The sequence below is a fragment of the Drosophila virilis genome, chromosome 3, assembly GCF_030788295.1.
Source record: "Drosophila virilis strain 15010-1051.87 chromosome 3, Dvir_AGI_RSII-ME, whole genome shotgun sequence".
NCBI classification, from domain to species: domain Eukaryota; kingdom Metazoa; phylum Arthropoda; class Insecta; order Diptera; family Drosophilidae; genus Drosophila; species Drosophila virilis.
Window position 1 is genome coordinate 16,587,409 of NC_091545.1, and position 16,753 is coordinate 16,604,161.

General features: G+C 42.5%; 3 protein-coding genes and 1 long non-coding RNA gene across 10 annotated transcripts in view; 2 read left to right on the forward strand and 2 right to left on the reverse strand.

The window, feature by feature from the left end:
• SPoCk (secretory pathway calcium atpase) overlaps positions 1-5,839 on the reverse strand; it is a 75,819-nt gene extending 69,980 nt beyond the window's left edge. For 3 of the 7 annotated variants that reach the window (XR_011416304.1, XR_011416302.1, XM_070207809.1), the window contains exons 1-2: positions 5,577-5,791; positions 4,655-5,096 (exon numbers count right to left, since the gene is read on the reverse strand). Coding sequence is in view for 1 of the 7 variants with exons in the window: in XM_070207809.1 (XP_070063910.1) it covers positions 4,655-5,038 (384 nt within the window). In the remaining 6 variants the exon portion in view is untranslated. Of the gene's footprint in view, positions 1-4,654; positions 5,112-5,576 lie in introns of all 7 variants that reach the window. The other 4 variants (XR_011416303.1, XR_011416305.1, XR_011416306.1 and 1 more) reach the window with 4 other exon arrangements.
• LOC26531303 (uncharacterized) lies at positions 2,311-3,082 on the forward strand. The gene is made up of 2 exons (XR_004303678.2): positions 2,311-2,691; positions 2,756-3,082. It is a non-coding gene; the product is annotated as an uncharacterized lncRNA (long non-coding RNA).
• A 239-nt stretch (positions 5,840-6,078) lies between the features above and the next one.
• LOC6622839 (ras-GEF domain-containing family member 1B) lies at positions 6,079-13,397 on the reverse strand. The gene is made up of 5 exons (XM_002047645.4): positions 12,321-13,397; positions 8,686-10,255; positions 7,865-8,008; positions 7,599-7,801; positions 6,079-7,534 (listed from the first exon to the last, which is right to left on the reverse strand). The coding sequence occupies exons 2-5, from the start codon at positions 10,147-10,149 to the stop codon at positions 7,243-7,245; spliced, it is 2,103 nt and encodes a 700-aa protein (XP_002047681.1). The 5' UTR covers positions 10,150-10,255; positions 12,321-13,397; the 3' UTR covers positions 6,079-7,242.
• A 190-nt stretch (positions 13,398-13,587) lies between these two features.
• Positions 13,588-16,633, forward strand: l(3)04053 (lethal (3) 04053). The gene is made up of 4 exons (XM_002047646.4): positions 13,588-14,745; positions 14,817-15,586; positions 15,651-15,847; positions 15,912-16,633. Exons 1-4 carry the CDS (start codon positions 13,914-13,916, stop codon positions 16,027-16,029), a joined length of 1,917 nt encoding a protein of 638 aa, XP_002047682.1. The 5' UTR covers positions 13,588-13,913; the 3' UTR covers positions 16,030-16,633.
• Positions 16,634-16,753: the final 120 nt, after the last annotated feature.

The window sequence follows — 16,753 nt, forward strand, 5'->3', positions numbered from 1 at the left end:
ACTAATATAATTTAATATTCATTTTCGAATTTCATAAACTTAATTTTGATCATTGTGCATATTTTAAATAAAATAAAGTTAATTTTGTTCTTGGTGTATGTTTTATAAGAGAAAATTCATATATCTTTGAACAAACTCCTCAATGTATCACTCTGTTGTTACACATGCCTCACTTGCTTCTTCTCTTACACTTTCCCTCTTCTCTCTCTCTCCCTCTCGCTCTCCGACTTCTGTCTTAATTAATGGATTAACTTTTAATCAGTATGAACAAAGACAATATAAGCACTAAGAAAAATATTGCTAATATATTTGAATATGACGCAAAATTTCTAGCCTGGCTGTTCATCTGGCTTTTCGCTCCTCAAGCTAAAAGCCAGGTAACTGGCTTTACGCTCTGCAAAAGGCCACCAGAACGAATGCCTCAGTCGCGGCGCAATTTCTCAACTTTGTGAAACCTGAACTTATGCCGATCAGATGGAAACGTTATAACATATTACCGTAATCCGAATTATCAGTCGAAAATTGAACTGTCATATTTAGGTAAAATTTTAAAGATAATCTCAAACAATTTCGGCTACAATCTGTGCTCCGCACAAAACAAACTCTTATAAACAACCTCAAGTAAAGAAATTTATTGCAAATGCCTATTACTTAATCATCTCACTTTTCTCAAAAAGTTGATTATAGAAAATTATGAATAATAAAATGCCCATGTTCATGTTGTTAATAATTAATAAATACACATTTAAGGGCCAGAACCTAATGCGACTTTCATAACATGGGCGCAGCATATATATAATACCTTTTCAGCGCATAATTTCATACCTGCTCAAGCTATGCAAAATTATGTTAAATACCGAGAAGAAGAAGCTGTAGAGATGTGTGTATTTGCCTTCATCAACATGATTCAGTCTTCATTACAGCCAACACGTAGCCGAGCCATGGCCCATAATAATGCACATTATATTATGATTTTATTATAGCGTGTAATGCGCTTAAATGTAGGATATTTGCTCTGCTGGATGGCTCCGTTGACTGTAAGCCCGGTTGATAACATTTTCTTAGCCCTGTTATAAATTCATGTGGCACAAAGCGTTTTCTGCATTTATTTTGCATGTCACAAATACCAAAAACAAAAGGCCACCGAGGCGACAGGCGACACAGCGGCCGACGCCCACCAACAACGCCTATGCAACGCCACAAAAGCACTTGCCACTGCCACGCCCCCTTGCTGCATGTTATTGCTGTGTGTGTGTGTGTGTGTTTTTTTTGTGCATTGTGTTTACTAAAATAAACAAACAAAGGGGAAGCACACAGAGAACACAACGTTGAACGGCCAGTTGAGCCACAAATGAAGCCCAGCACGCAGCACGTACCAAGGGGCGTATGCGTGTTGCGGCAGCTACAGCAGCTGCAACGTTCAACGTGCAACGTGTGCCTGCAACGAGGACAACGCTGCCCGAGAATGTAGGTTAGCTTGCAACGGTTCAACCGAGTCTTTCGTTCATAATGAGCCACACTTGATGCGAGCCACATTTGAGTCGGGGCCAAAGCATAAATTAATTGGTTAGTTCACACGCACACAGACACAGACAAGCACACACTCACACACACACACACACACACACAAAGAGGTGAATGAGAACAGGGACAAGGGGGCAATAGAGCCTTAAACAAGTGTTCTTAAGGTATCTATTAAGAACTAAATGTAGGCAATATTATCTTAAGACAAACCGACCGTAAATACGCTTACGCGCTTGCGTAATGTATCTAAGGATATGTATCTCTGGCATGTTAAATTGTCATACAAGAACATAACTATTGACCTTTAGCTCCGATTTTAGCTGCAAATTACAATATTTCTATGCCACAATTTCCAATTGAATACTCTCTTTAATATCTTTAAATAAGCTATCGAATTTATCGATAGTAATTACACAAAATATCGAACCATAGCACAATCGATTATTTAACAAGCAAACGCAAATTTAACTGATTACCTAATTGATTAAATATCAATTACCTATCAAATTCAAGGTTTTTTTATAATCTACCTAAATAGTTGATACAGCCAATAACTAATAAGATAGGTCAAGCACCGCCCCCAAGTGCCCGTTGAACTGCGTTGTTTTTCGCTGAGGCATCAATAAGTAAATTATAAGTCCCATTGACAACAATCTGAAAAATAGAAATACTTCCCGATAACACCTACACATGATTTACATATTTTAATGTGCGCTGATAAGGCACGCTGCATATATGTTAATTTGCATGCACATTTTTCATTCCAGTAAAATCGAAAATCAAGACGAGGAGCAACATATTAAGATTTTCGGATTATAAACGAACTGATCTTATATTTCATTAAATATTAATTATTTTGAAAGCAGACATCAACAAATATATAGTTCGCTTTATAAACTATCGGCATTATTTTTCATTAAATAAAAGAGCATGAAAAATAAAAAACCCAAGGTAGCCAGACAGACAGACTCTTAAGCGATAAGTAACTATACTATAGGACTTTCCCAGAGATTACAATAAATGCGCTGCAATAAATATGCATATAAAATATGAATTCGAGAACCGAGCATCAGTTGAAATTGAGCTGCCGAAGACTGCAAATCCTGGACACAATGAAGATTAAAGTCGCATTCTTTCTGGTATTCACAACCATTGCATTGGCCAGCGGTGAGTTTTGGAGTGTATTTAAGTTGCTTTGGAGAATACTTATTGTATTTATATAAATTTATAGGCTTCCGAACGCCAGATTGTCCGCATTGGAGCAAATGCTGGAAGGATTATCAAAGCGGCCGCGTTGTCTACTGATTGCAATTTGAATATTTAATAATGTTTAGTACTAGAAATGTCAACATCATCATCAAAATGTGTGTACTCAGCAATCATATAGTGAATAAATAGTTATTAATTGAAAATGATATGAAACGATCCCAATGGAATGCAAAAAACGTGTCATTTAAATCGTTTTCCATTAGGCTTATGTGCTTAATTAAGCGTTAAGGCCATTAGACCGAATGCCATCAGAACTCTGCCAATGGAATAAAGCTTAATGCAAAATAAATATATACTACCACTAATTGCACGCAGAGACCCAACACACGCACACACACACACACACCCTATTTGTCAACTTTATAGGTAATCCTCCAACAGAGCTGTTCGTATTATCCGAATCGTAGGCCGTACAAATTGGCACGCAATGCGAAATACGAATAATCTGCATTGAGATTGACAGGCTTATCAAATTTGCCCCATTTTGAAACTCAGAAATTGGATTAGCCCAGAAATAAGAATTGGCAATTTAATAATCTAAAATATTTCTTATTATTTCCAAAAATCTTGTATATAGTCATCGTATTAACCGGAAAAATCATTAAATATTCAAATTTTCCCTATTAAAACTCCTACTCTACTTCCAGAGAAGTATCTCTATAGCTCGAATAGTTAATGTAACGACCGCTAGATGGCGCCACACCCACGCGTGCCACAATTATTCAGTGCTTTTCAAAGGGGGGCTGTACTTAATTTTGAAATGCACAGTATTTTCACAACCGCCATGATTGACATGGGCTTGACGCATTATTGATTGAGCTGAGCTGAGCTGAAGGAAGCGGGGTAGAGCGTAAATATGTATGCATATTCATAGCTGGCATTAAGGTAAATACACATACACATTTAGTTAATGGCCAGGTGTGAACGCCTTGTCATTTAGTACGCACAACTTTATTCCATTAGTTATGTACAAATATAGCCTAGACTTGGGTAAATGGAAAATAGATACCTACAGCTATTGATTTTTATGCCCCTAAAATGCACTGAGCAAAGTATCTAAATGGAACAAGGCTACAAGACTTAAATATTTCAACTGTGCGGGGTATTTACTCAACTCTCATTCAAATTTCGAGTATTTCTTCACGTGAGTTAATTTGCGATATTTTTTAATTTTTTTTCAGTGTATGCAACGAGCCTGCTTAAGAGATATGCTGTGTAAAATAGAACTTATATAAGCCGCTGCGAATAAGCCACACAAAGCGAAACCCTGGACTTTTCGAATACATTTTAAGTAGATGTCATTAGACTTGTACCCGCTGCCAAATGACTTTGACAACAACATAAATCCATTAATATCTGGCGCGTTAAATGTGATTGCCTTGGCCAGAGCTGAACTCTGCAAACTCTGGCAACTTGGCGCTTTTGTTTGCTTAAACATTTAAATAAACAATAGAAATTACTTTTGAACTCTTGGTTTTGGTTCGTTCAGGTGAGCTGCTACGAATGCCTGAATATTTCTTTCTTTGTTGTCAAATCGATTTTTATATTTCTTTCTTCGTTGCAGCGTTGTCGGCATTGTTATTTTTTTTTTTTTTGTGTTCTGGTTCTTTGTTTTGCGCTGTTTTTGGTATTTTGTGCTAGCAATTTGCTTTTATCTTTCGCTTTGGTATTTTTAGGTAGCATAGCAGAGATTATTTTAATGTCAGGTGTGCATTTTAAAAGAGAGCTTATTTAAAAAAAAAAAATGCAGATGTAAAAGGGGCTAATCATTTAAACCCTTAAGATAGTTGCCTCTAAAACTAATTTGATCACTGATCGTATCGATAACGATGTTTGATATCGATTGCAGTTATTGACTCACCTCGATAACACTATCGCTGCCCAGTCCGCAGATCTTGTTCTTATTGTTGTACAGTTTCTGATCGAACTGCTGCTTGCGCTGTCTGCGCTGCTTACGTGTGGCTAAACGCAGACCCCCGCCGCCGCCGCCGCTGCCGTCGCTGCCGCCCACAACCTGCGCTGCAATGACAATTTCGTCGTCTTCGTCGTCGTCGTCGTCGTCGCCGGCGTCGACGTCGTCGTCGTCGTCGTCGTCGTTTAGTATTAAACCAGCAGGTGGCGTTCCACTCGCATTGAAGTCATCGACATCGATATCGGCTGCTGTGTCCGGCAGCAAGTCTAAATCACTTTGAAAGCTCAGATCCAAATCTTGGGGCAGTTTTGCATACTTTTGATTATTTTTCATTGTTCCTGCTTATTTGTATGGGCAGTCTCGCATGAGTCATGCCATGTGCAGAAATGTCCTAGGAGAATGGATACTGTTATCGGTTTATCGTTTTGATTTGTTATTGTTGCAATTCGCGCGTTGCTTTCTTACTCATTAAGCTACACATACACGCACACGCACACACACAATCGCACACAAACAAACACGCAAACGTGAACATGAACCAAAACAAAATGAGCACAATCGATTTTTCCGCCTTGTCGCTGCGTTCTCTTTGTTTTTGCCCCACTGCCAGCGATAATCACAACAACAACAACAGGTTCTTGTCTTGGCTGCACTTCAATGCAACAAATTGGGCGCAACTCGTTGACTCCAATTCAATCGTCCTGGTGCTCGTAGGTGCCGCCGCGACACCCCGTTTTAGCTCTCTGCTACGTAATTAACACAAGCAAACACACACACACACACATCAAATTGCAATTGCACTTTACAATGTCAAACAAACACTCACACACACACACACTCACACACACACACACAACAAGCAAGCACACACCTACGAACAATGCGTTTGCTGATTATTTCGCATTTACGATTGAAATTCGATTTGATACACTTGTGTTCTCGGTTCTGTTTCCAATTAGATAGATTTATGCGCTTTTTCCCGACTTCTAGTTTTATTTACCATTTACCGTAAAGACGTCTGCACGCCAACAGAATCGCGTCGCGTATAAAACACAGCGCCAATGCCGATGCCGCTTTCCCCCTATGACTGGTATGTTGCGTGTGTTTGTGTGTCCGTGGTGTAGGGGCTGATTGGGGTAAAAAGTTATCGAAATAAATTGTATCACACGAGGAACCATCGATTCTTGTATGTCTGGCAACACTATTTATCGCAGTGGATACTGACATGACAGCAAGCAGCTTTTGTCATGTAGCACTCAAGGGATGTTCCATAACGAAATTTTGAATTCAAAAACACACACACGCGCTTAAAATTTACTTTTCTTCCACAACTTCTATTGAAAGGCACTTTGGAAATTGTATTATGAGAATCGTTTTTGATCAGTTGATTTATTCAAAAGCAGTGATTTTTTTTTTTTTTTGTTTTTTAAATCGATTATGTTGGGCCTTGTTTGTCGATTTAGTCCCTTTATAGTTAATATCGTAGAGATACCGCGCACATACCACTATTTGTTGTATTTTTGTTTTCTTCTGAAATATAAGTATGTATACTTATTATGTATAAGTAGTTTCCTTGATTAAAAATTATATCTTAAAAGGATAAGCATCATTGTAGCTACCACAAGGTGTACTTTTTGTTCTTCTTCATCTTATATATAGAAAACATTTATGTGTTTGTGAATTATGCTGCACTGCTAATAATTGTTAATAAATGTTGAAGCTTCAAGGACAAAAGCGTCTCCGAAACGATCGAATATTAAAAATGATTTAATTTAGCTATAAAATTGTGTAAATATATAAATATAAATACTGTTCGCTTACAAAATAACACGCATACACGCAAGTTTGTCAAATGTTCCAAATAAATTATGACATTATGTATAAATATGATTTCTTTCCGTCGCCGTAATACAGTATTACATACATTTAACCAATTAAATATAAGATAAGTTGCAGCAATAAAATGCCTTAAGTACATACATTCATTCTGTCTCTTTTCTTTCTTCTCATTTTGTTCTTTCCTATCTGTTTAATTCAATTAATTTAATTACTGGCCACATTCTGGAGATGCTTCGCGTTTCTTAGATAATGTTTTGTGTTTTGCGAATGCGCCACTGTGCAGTGTTGGATAATGGAAAGTAATGCAAAATGTGTGTTGTAAATGTGAATTATAAGCGTTCAATAGCAGCAAAGGTGAGTTAAGTGAAAACCAGTTAGTTTGGAGACTAACAGAATAGGCTCCATAAAAATGTCGCTTTCAAAAGGATGTTTAGAATGGGCTTAATTAAAAAAGAAAATATACAGACAAAGGCTTTCAAGGATGCAGTAAATGGCTTTTGAAGTCATTTGCAGCTTAGAAGTTGCAGCGCATGCGTCTTGTCTGAACTAATTGCTGAGCTTAGCCTAAACAATTCTCAACCCGGCTTAAAATGTATAATCGACTTATGTAAAACTTAAGTTTATAAAAAAATAAACATGGCAAGCGCTTAAGCGTAACTTAAATTAGTATGTATACTAAATAGCTTAAGAGTCAACTATTACTGATGTTGTTGTTGTTGTTGTTGTTCTTGCAATTGCTGCATCAATTGTTGCTTCGTTTCGGCTTTCACAGTTTTATAGCGATCCTTCTCCTCGGTATTCTCGGGCGGCTCACACTCAAAGGATGCAATCGAGAGTGTGTTCTCATTGAGCACCGCACTATGCTGCAGGTAGGCAATTACATTCGGCAATTTCTCAAATGGACAGGTGACCTTCTTCCATTCATTGAATTCCATGACTTGTTTGGCGAGTTGTGAGCATTTCTCAAAGTTGATATGATTGTTTGGCAAACTGCAAAAGCGAACAAAAGGGTAATTAGTTATTTTGTAAATCAAATTGTAATTGTGGTGCTTACCGATTCGAGCAGCCTTCGTTCAGAAAATATAAATCCTTAACAAATAAACTAAAAAATGGAATGATTATGCGTTCGCGTTCCTCTGTAGCGCCCTCGGAGCGCCACATGGCAGCTTTAAGCGTCGAGCGATAACTATTAAAATTCGATGTTGGATCCATTTGATGTTCCAGCACAGAGAATTTTGCCGATTGCACTTTAGACCACTGCCAATTACGAAAAAAAAGTGGATTAAATGTTGCGACTCTGCTTTAATATTTGAAACTTACCGTCTTTTTAAGTCTGCCAATGGGAGCTAGATTCAGACCAGCTATTATGGCCATCAGACTGTTGAAATTGCCAATGTTGAAGCATTCCCGTGCCGTCTCGATCCAATACTCGATAATGCGCACACGCTGCTTCTTCTTCGGATACTGTTGCAGACAAAGGAAATGGATAAATGGCATGTTCGACTGATACCCTAACACACATGCGCTGAAAGCAGGGATGCAGTGCCGGAAGCTTAAAACTAACAATTATCCTGAACATTCTTTTATTCTTTCTCACAGCTGAACTTAAAAATCGAAAAGAAAGGTGATCAATATTAAAGATAGAAAGAGAGTGGAAAACACTCACATATATATATGTGAGAATCGCGTAGAAAGGCGAAATAAAAAGAAGAAGTTGCTGAGCTCCTGAGAAGAACGGGCTGAGCTCCTGTTAAGATTTAAGAGACTCCTGGATCTGCATGTTATTAATAAATATTTCCCTTAAAAAGCTAATGCTATAACTAGTTAGGTTATTTTAACTGGAAGCTGCGTATTCTTCTATAGCTGCTCAAAAATTTTATTGAAATGTTCTCTGTCCGTATTGCAAATTATTTCCTGTGTATCAATTGAGATGGATTTCTAAGCAACCCACGAAGAAACTTATTGATTACCACTTTTTTTTTTTTTAGCTCTTTTTGAAATTGAATTCGGTTTTTATGGTTTTGCCCTGTGCAAACATATTTCCATACGTTTATTACTCGCATCATTTTCATCCCTGCAGCCATGCAATCAATTTAAGCACTCGCTAATCCCTCCCACTGCCCGCTCCCCACTCCACCCACCTTAACAATTTCGCTGGCCGTCAAGTAGCTGAGGCGATTGAACCACTGCACATACGATTCCAAATTGCGTGTCTTCTTCATATCGTTCAAGGAGCCGCTTACCGCACCCGGGGCCGCGGCCGCATCGACGGGCGCGTTGCCCGTGGCTGATGCGCATTTGGCCTGCTGATAATCCTTGGCAAAGGCCTGCACAAACTCCTCGGGTCCAATATGCGACAGACGCTCCAATTCGATGGCCGTTAGCTGATGGGCCAAGTGCTCGCAGCTGGGACAAAGATCCATAATGCCAAATACCTCGTCTGGCTGCGGAGTGCTGGAGGCGGAGTTGCTGCCACTATTTGTGGAATTGCCGCTGCTCGCGGAGCCGCCGCTCGTTGCAGTTCCATTCGTTGTTGTGTGGCCACTCGCCGAAACATGGGAGCTGCCCAGAAACGTTTGAAACGGATTATGCAAATGCAGATGATGCTGATGATGATGTAGTTGTTGTTGCTGCTGCTGATGCTGCTGCTGGCCTTGGGTCTGCTGTTCGATAGCCTCGTTGCTGAGCGTCTGCAGAAATTCCTCGTACTGCTCCAGAGCCTTCAGGCGTGCGACGAGCAGCTGCAATATGCGCGACACCTGCTTGCCCAGCGAGTTGTCAATGTAGACACATTTTCTGGCCAGTATGCGCACCTGCTGCATAAGGCGCTCATCCCGAAAGTCATATGGAAAGATCTCAATCCACTCGGATAGCAAACGTATGCAATGCTGCGCCGAACGTTGCGTCAATGTGCGCTGCTGCGGCTTCGGTTCCAGTTCCAGCTCCTGGCCGCCAGCCGCTGCGCCCTTGCGCTGTGTCAGCGGCGAGGCGGAGTTCAAGTGCAGCGATAGCGCAGGCGGCTGAGCCACTGCATCATCGACCACATCGCAGCCGCCGCCGGCTGCCTGCTGTTGCTGCTGCTGCTCCCAGTTGCTAGAGATCTGCGCGAGCAGCTCGTATGGCCGTATGAACAAGCGTCCGCTTAACAGAAACGCAAATAGATAACCGTGCTCCGGATAGTAGTCATGCGTGGGCACCATGTGCATGATGAGGGACTGCAGCGTGCCCGAATGCAGCTTACCCTCACAGTAGACCAGATGTCCCTCCCTGGGTTCCCTGCTCAGCCCGAGCGCCTTGCTCTGCTGCGGTGGCCCATAGCTGAGCGACCGCTCCGGCAGCAGAGACTTCTCCACATGCGAGCTGTCGCGTCGATGTGTGGCCAAGGTTTTGGCCACGACTCCGATGCCGATGCCGCTGCCGACGCTGCTGTTGCTCCGTTGCGTCTTCAGATCCGGCAAAGTCTTGTGTGTCGTTGTCGTGTTTGTTGTTGTTGTTGTTGTTGTTCCCGATTTGGCCTTCAGATTGAGGCTTATATTGGCGCTGCCAGTGCTGCCACTGCGGCCATTTGTGGCACTATTGATGCCGCCGTTGCTCGACGACGACATTTGAATCCCGACCGTCCTCTGCTCCAGCTCCTGCTCCTGCTTCTACTGCTCTCGCTGCCAGGCGACTCTTCTATGCTTGCGCCGCACTCGCGGGCAGCGTCAAGAGCTACAAAAATGGAAGAGAATAAATTGAATTGCAATAAAAACAAAAAGGAATCCATAGAAATAAAACACGTTGCAAATTGGAAATGGCAATTGGCGCAGCACAAACGGATACCTGTACATTTAATCGTCCCAAGCAATTAGCCGACTGTCAATAGCGGAGGAAGGCAAAGAGCGAAATGCGAGGCATGTAATTTAATTCAACACTTTACTTTAATCCTTTATTCCACACCATTTTTGTTCAGCAAACATTATATTCAAACGAAGCTAATACTTAATCCTACGAAAGCTTTCAATGTAGTTTAAAGCTCCGATAAGGACAATTGTCACTTAATTAAAATTAATCTCACTGATTAAAAAGCTTATTTATTTAGAAGACAGATGCACATTTGGTGGCTTTAAGTGCCACAGTTATATAAACTTATTCCCGAAGAAACAGCAAACTACGTAAGCGCTAGCTGAACTCATGAAAATCGCATAGAAAGGCCATGTTCACCAGAGAGAAAGTAAGAGAGAGCGAGAGAGGGATAGTGCGTGTTATTGAAACTGAAAAACAATTTGCAAAAAGACATTGTGTAGCTTAGAAAACCTCGTAAAACGTTGGTGAAAACTGGAAAAGTGTCATTCAAAAGCAAACTCACAGAAAATGGAAAATGAATAAACCGTGAGTGCTGCTATTGATTGTCGAATGCGACACTTAATCACGTAAGCACAACCCACACAAATACAACAGCAACAATAAAAAGTGCTACTTGTCGCATGAGCCCGACTAGCAAATACCCTGTAACAACAAATAATAATGAAATGCAAGGCTAAAGATGGTATTCAAATCAGAAATTGGCAATACTCTTTAAAATTAGATTCCTTTGTTCTATTTTGCCCGGATTGGAAGATATATCTAGGAAGTTAACTAAAAAGTAAGAAAACCTTTAAACCCAATTTTATGTCTCCCGCTCTTATAAACATAAAAAAGGTAAAAATAAATATCTTATAAATATCAGCATGTTACTCTGTTCGAGATAATGTGTATCCTATGGGGTTGACGATGCCGCCTTCTGCCAGTTGCATTCGTTTGTAAATAACCAATATACCCCTTTGACCGATCTACAGGGTATACAAATAAACCTCCACCTCCAAGCGCACCCACTCCCCCGCACTGCGAGCCATAAGTGTAGCGGCCAATCCAAAGAAGAGATAATGAAACCATAAAGCTTCACGTCGTATAAACTGTTAATTTCCAGCTGCTTATCGCGGCCAACGAACAAGCTGAGGGAAACACGAAAATTACAAATATTAATTAACAGCAGAACAAAACCAAGAAGTACCCGAAATGGGTCAACAATTTGTAGCGGGTGGGGTGGAGACAGGCGGGAGGTCGAAGATGGCCGGTCGAGTATTGAAGCTAAATGTTAATTGAATTAGCAGCAGCTGAAGACGCCGCCAGGTTAGGGCAGAGGTGCAAACGATATTTGTATATAACACCCCACTAGCCCGCTTCCAAGCCAGCCGCTCGACCCAGTTCATCTTTCACTTTTCTTGGCTCATTGACCGGTGAGGTAGGAGAAGGGGGGGCAATTATTAACTGTGGGCCAAAACCAAAATCAATTTCGAATGCGGTAAACGCAAATTGAAATCTATATTTATAACGTTTACACTATATATGTTTGTATGTACCGACAGCAACAATAAAAACAACAAATGAGTGGAATGCACGACGCAGCAGCGAATGCCATAAAAGCTTAAAACAACAACAACTGTAAAAACAAGAACAACAAGCAGCAAAGCGCGCACCATAATTTGTATACAAAAGCGGAACAGTGGAAAGGGACGGCTGCGGCAATGACAGACACAGCAGCAAAAGGCGAAGAAGAAATGTAGACAAGTCAATAAATGGGGCCGTGGCCAGGCGGCTGCTGCCAAGTTGAATAGAAGAGATTGAAACAACCCCACAGAAAAAAAAAAAAAAAATAGAAGAAAAAAAACAGAAACATGACTGGATGCATGGATGCATGGATGGAAGGATGAATGGATAGGCACTTGTGTTTAGCCAAGTCCTAATTGGAACTTACCTGCCTGCTGGATTCGCTCTTGCTCCGTTGCATTTTATAAAAATGTAAATTGGCACATACACACACACACACACACACACAAACACAGAGGAGAGTACAAGAGTACAAGCGTGAATTTAGCTGGGAAAGCTGCTCCTGATCACTAATACATGGCCACCAAGTGATGCTCTCTTTTTTGCAAGAGAATGAGCTTAGCTTGAAAAGCTGCTGCTGTTGCTGCTGCTGATCACTAATACTAATACATTTTCACTATTTAGTCCTCTCTCTCTCTCTCTCTCTCTCGGCCTCTCTGTTTATTGCATCAAATCAGGACAGCGTGCATATTAGCAAAAGGGGCGCTGCCTAACAAAAGTGGAACACACGAAGCTGTTGCAGCGAGGCCGGGCGGGCGGGCGGTCGGTCGGTCGGTCGCTCGTTTGGAGGGGTTACTTTGCGTGTGTTTGTAAAAACAATTTACAATACGCGAAAGGTGAGCGTCGTTTCAGCTCTGGCTGTGGCTCTCACCACCTTTGGTACGCCGCTGGCGCTGTCACCCCCGCAGCAGCAACAGCAATCCAAGTCGCAGTCGCATATGGCGGCCGCCTTTTGCGTTTTCGTTTGGTCAGCGCAAATATAAAACTGTGGAAAACACTGTGTGATATTTGTATGTGTATATTGTATTATTTGCGTACGTTTTTACTTTTTGAGCATACGAGTTGTTTTATTTTTTTTTTTGTGTTCAAAATGCGTCTTTTGCATACGATATATTGACGACGTTTTCGTATGTATTTGTATGTATGTATGTATGTTGCCCGCCGACCGGTTTGTTTGCTACGCAGAATTTTCTTTTCCACTTTCTTTACGCCGCCCTTGCACTGTTTTTGTTATTAGTTGTTTGGTATATGGTTTCGTATTTAATTATTTATCGTTGCAACATTCACTTTTTTTTTTCATTATTTACACAAAACGTACACGTTCGCCTTTCGCTTTTTATTACATTAATTATGCATATATTGCGCCAATTAGCAACGTTTATGCCCGAAATCGCCGTTCTCCTCGGAAGCAATAGGCAAGCAGTACGAAGACAAAACAAAAACCACGAGAGCAATGTGAACGTATGTGGGTAAACGTGAAATATCACAACGTCAAGAGCTGAAATGCAACTATTCAATTCAGCTGTTAGTATTTAAACGCACTTTAGTCAGTTAAAAATACCAACAATAAATCATATGTTTGTAAATAAAAAAGACAGTATTGGGGCACAATATACTTTTCAATTCAAATTTTTAGAATGTAATACCTATTGCTGTCATTTTATAACAAATATCTTGGCTTTAATTTTGCGCTCATTCAAAATAACTATCGATAGGCCACCCTCGAATATCGATAACAGCAAAGAATGCAGGGAATCGTTAGTGTCCAGCTCTAAGCAACAACAACTCTAGTGAAAAGTCGGCAGAGAAATGCAACGCCAAATTAACTAAATTTGTAGCGAAAAACAACACATAAGCCCACAAAAGGCACACACAACAAAGCCACAGAATATCGGCCGAGAACATCAGGAAACGAGCTGACAAAACTATTTAGCGATTATCGGCGGCTGGCGAACTTTAAATGGCCAATGGCAATGGGAACAATATCAATACGGACGATGCTGCTGCTGCTGCTGCGGCGGCGGCTGCAACGGCAACAGCACAAGAGCAACAGCACCTGACCGGCGACGGCAGTGGAGCCTGCGGCGATGTTAAGCTGCCGGCAAGCGCGCGCGCTAGCAACGTCAATGATTTGGTCGCAGACTTGTGGCTCAATGGCAGCGCGAGCAGCAGCAGTCGCGGCGACTACACAAATATCCGGGCCACAACTGGCGCAGCAGCAGCAACAGCGAGCGCAGCGAACGCAACGGCAACAACAAGTGCGACGCTCAGTTCGAATGTTGGCTCTTCCACCTCCACATCTACGTTTTCCTTTAAGCACTTTCTCAATAGCAGCGGCACAATAATAGCGCCAAGCAGCACAGTAACATCCCTGGATCCAGCGGTCGGCCCGAGCAGCAACAGTGCCGGCGGCTGCAGCAACAGCAACACAAGTGTTACGGCGCCGGCAACGTCAACGTCGCTGCAAACGTCGACGGGCGCAAGGCCGAAAGTGCCGCAATCGGCGTCAGTTAGCCACATGCAGCCGGATTTGAATGGCAGCGCCGCCTCCAAAATGAAACGTTCGCCGCGTTTCAGTTCCTTTGACTCGCAGGCGAGTCTGGCCGAGTATGCGGCATGTAGCGGCGGCACAGGCACCGGCGGCAGCTCCAGTTCCGGCACTCGACTACGGCCGGATCTGCGTCTCGAGGTGGAACGCAGTGGTGTTATGTTGGACTGTGACGACGACTACGATCATGTGGGCCTGGCCCAAGTTCGAAACAGTCGCCTCTACGATGAGCGTGCCGATGATGGTGAGTAGCTGCCCACAGTAAAAAGTTGCTTCTAATATCGCTTGGCATCATTTCCGATTTCTTCTGCTTAGACATATTTCCGTCGGCAGCCTCGAATTTGCATGCATCGGCAAGCAGCTCGCGTTACGTGCCGCGCTCCTATTCCAGCTATGATATGCCGCCGCAGGCTGCTTGCGCCGCAGCATCGCCCCGTCGTCGCGCTGCGCTGCGTCCGAACCGATTGGTTCTGGCTTCGGCTGCCAAAATGAAGCTCGATCTGCCGCTGGACGCGTCAAACGTGGCTGGCGCCGCATCGGCTCTGCCAGACTTTGTGCAGGATCATTTGCCGGACGCCTGGTGCCAGGAGGCGCATCTCAGTTCGCCGCCCAATTCGCCACTGGGCGCTGCGGAGGCGCCCAGCTGCAGCGGTGCTATGGGCGGCGGATCCCTGCTATTGCCAGCCGCCGTGGCCGCTGGCCTACCCAGCGTCTCGACGCTGTCAGCGCCTGGCGGCGAGGCAGCTGGCTCGACGGGTAAAATGCTGCCCGATTTTCTGTCCGACGGCCCCATCCTGCACTCGTCCCAGCGTCTGGCAGATGTGGCTATTGGGTTGCCCTCGAATTCCATAGACTCGCCGCCGCAGGAGGCCGATGCAGGCACGTCCACGCTGCGCCAGGAGAACGAGCGACTGCAACGCGAGCTGCAGGAGACCCGTGTCGAGCTGAATGTTCAAACGCGTCGCGCACAGGAGTTCGAGCAGCAGCTGCTGGCACTGGCCGATGCGCGACGGCGCGAAACACTGGCAGCCACGGCCCAGATACAAACTACGCAACGTCTGCGACGTCAAGTGGCACAGCTGGAGGTGAATTTCTCTAATATTTTCCATCATTGATTCAAATTTTGATAGAATTGAACATATTTTTAAGGCGGAGCTTTTTGAGCTGCGCGGCAGCACTGATCCGGTGTCGGGTGGTGCAGCAGCCGCAGCCGCAGCCGGTGGGGCTTCGGTAATGACGCCGGGCAGCAGCCACAGCAGCAGCAGCAACACATCGCGTCCGTCCAGAACGCATCAATTGTCGCGCGATTTGCTGCGCGCCGCCGACAATGCAGAGCAGAATTTGAGGTGAGTTCTCGACACACACTTGGACCACACACAGCGCTATAATCTTTCCTTCTCATTGCCACAGGCAATTACTGGCAGGCGTGGATAATCTACGCCAAATGGCTGCCAGCCTGGAACAGCCAACGGCGCCAGCGGCCACGCCCCGTAGCCCCAACTCGGACTCGTACACCGACTTTAATTAGGCGAGGAGGCTTGTTTTGGGTGCAGTTGTTGTTGATGCTGTGTGTGCTTTTTACTCAAATTGATTCAGTTTTGTTATTTGTAAGCCGCCCAACCTACGCCACCTAGCGCTTGTTTTTAGCAACCGAAAACCCTTTTATATCGAGCTATATATATTCACATATATATATATATATATATCTATATACAAATAAGTGTATTGCGAAGGATTCGAAGTGGAGGCAATGGAGGCGACGGAAACGGAGCATCAAAGCGCAGACTTGTGATGTTGATTGAATTACCGGATATATATATATATAAATTATACTATAACAAAGTGTAGAATATATTTTAATTTTGTTGTATAAAAAAGCGAATGTTTATAAAAAATTATCGAAAATAATAATTGTAAATTAGTGCAAAATGCAAAATCAACAAAAATAAACTAAACACACGGCACAGTTGCATTTCGAAATGCAAAATTAAATAATATCGAAATATTAAATCTGCTAACAAGGGAATTAATTAACAATTAAACGATCCACTGCAGCAAACACTTTGGATCAAAGAATCCATATATACACATATATTTTGTTAAAAACAAAATTATATTTAAATAAATAATAGAGAACAAGAATCTGTGCACTTGTGTTCGTAGTTTGTGCTTCAATCAACAAATGAAATAAATTTCTGAGCAAAAAATTATTACTTTTCTTTTAAATTTAATTGGGATTAGAACAAAATATT

Coding starts and splice junctions, on each gene's coding strand:
- LOC6622839 (XM_002047645.4), bottom strand. CDS start 10,149: ATGTCGTCGTCGAGCAACGGCGGCATCAATAGTGCCACAAATGGCCGC. Junction 8,009..8,685: donor CGGCCAGCGAAATTGTTAAG/GTGGGTGGAGTG, acceptor TGTCTGCAACAG/TATCCGAAGAAGAAGCAGCG. Junction 7,802..7,864: donor TTGGCAGACTTAAAAAGACG/GTAAGTTTCAAA, acceptor CGTAATTGGCAG/TGGTCTAAAGTGCAATCGGC.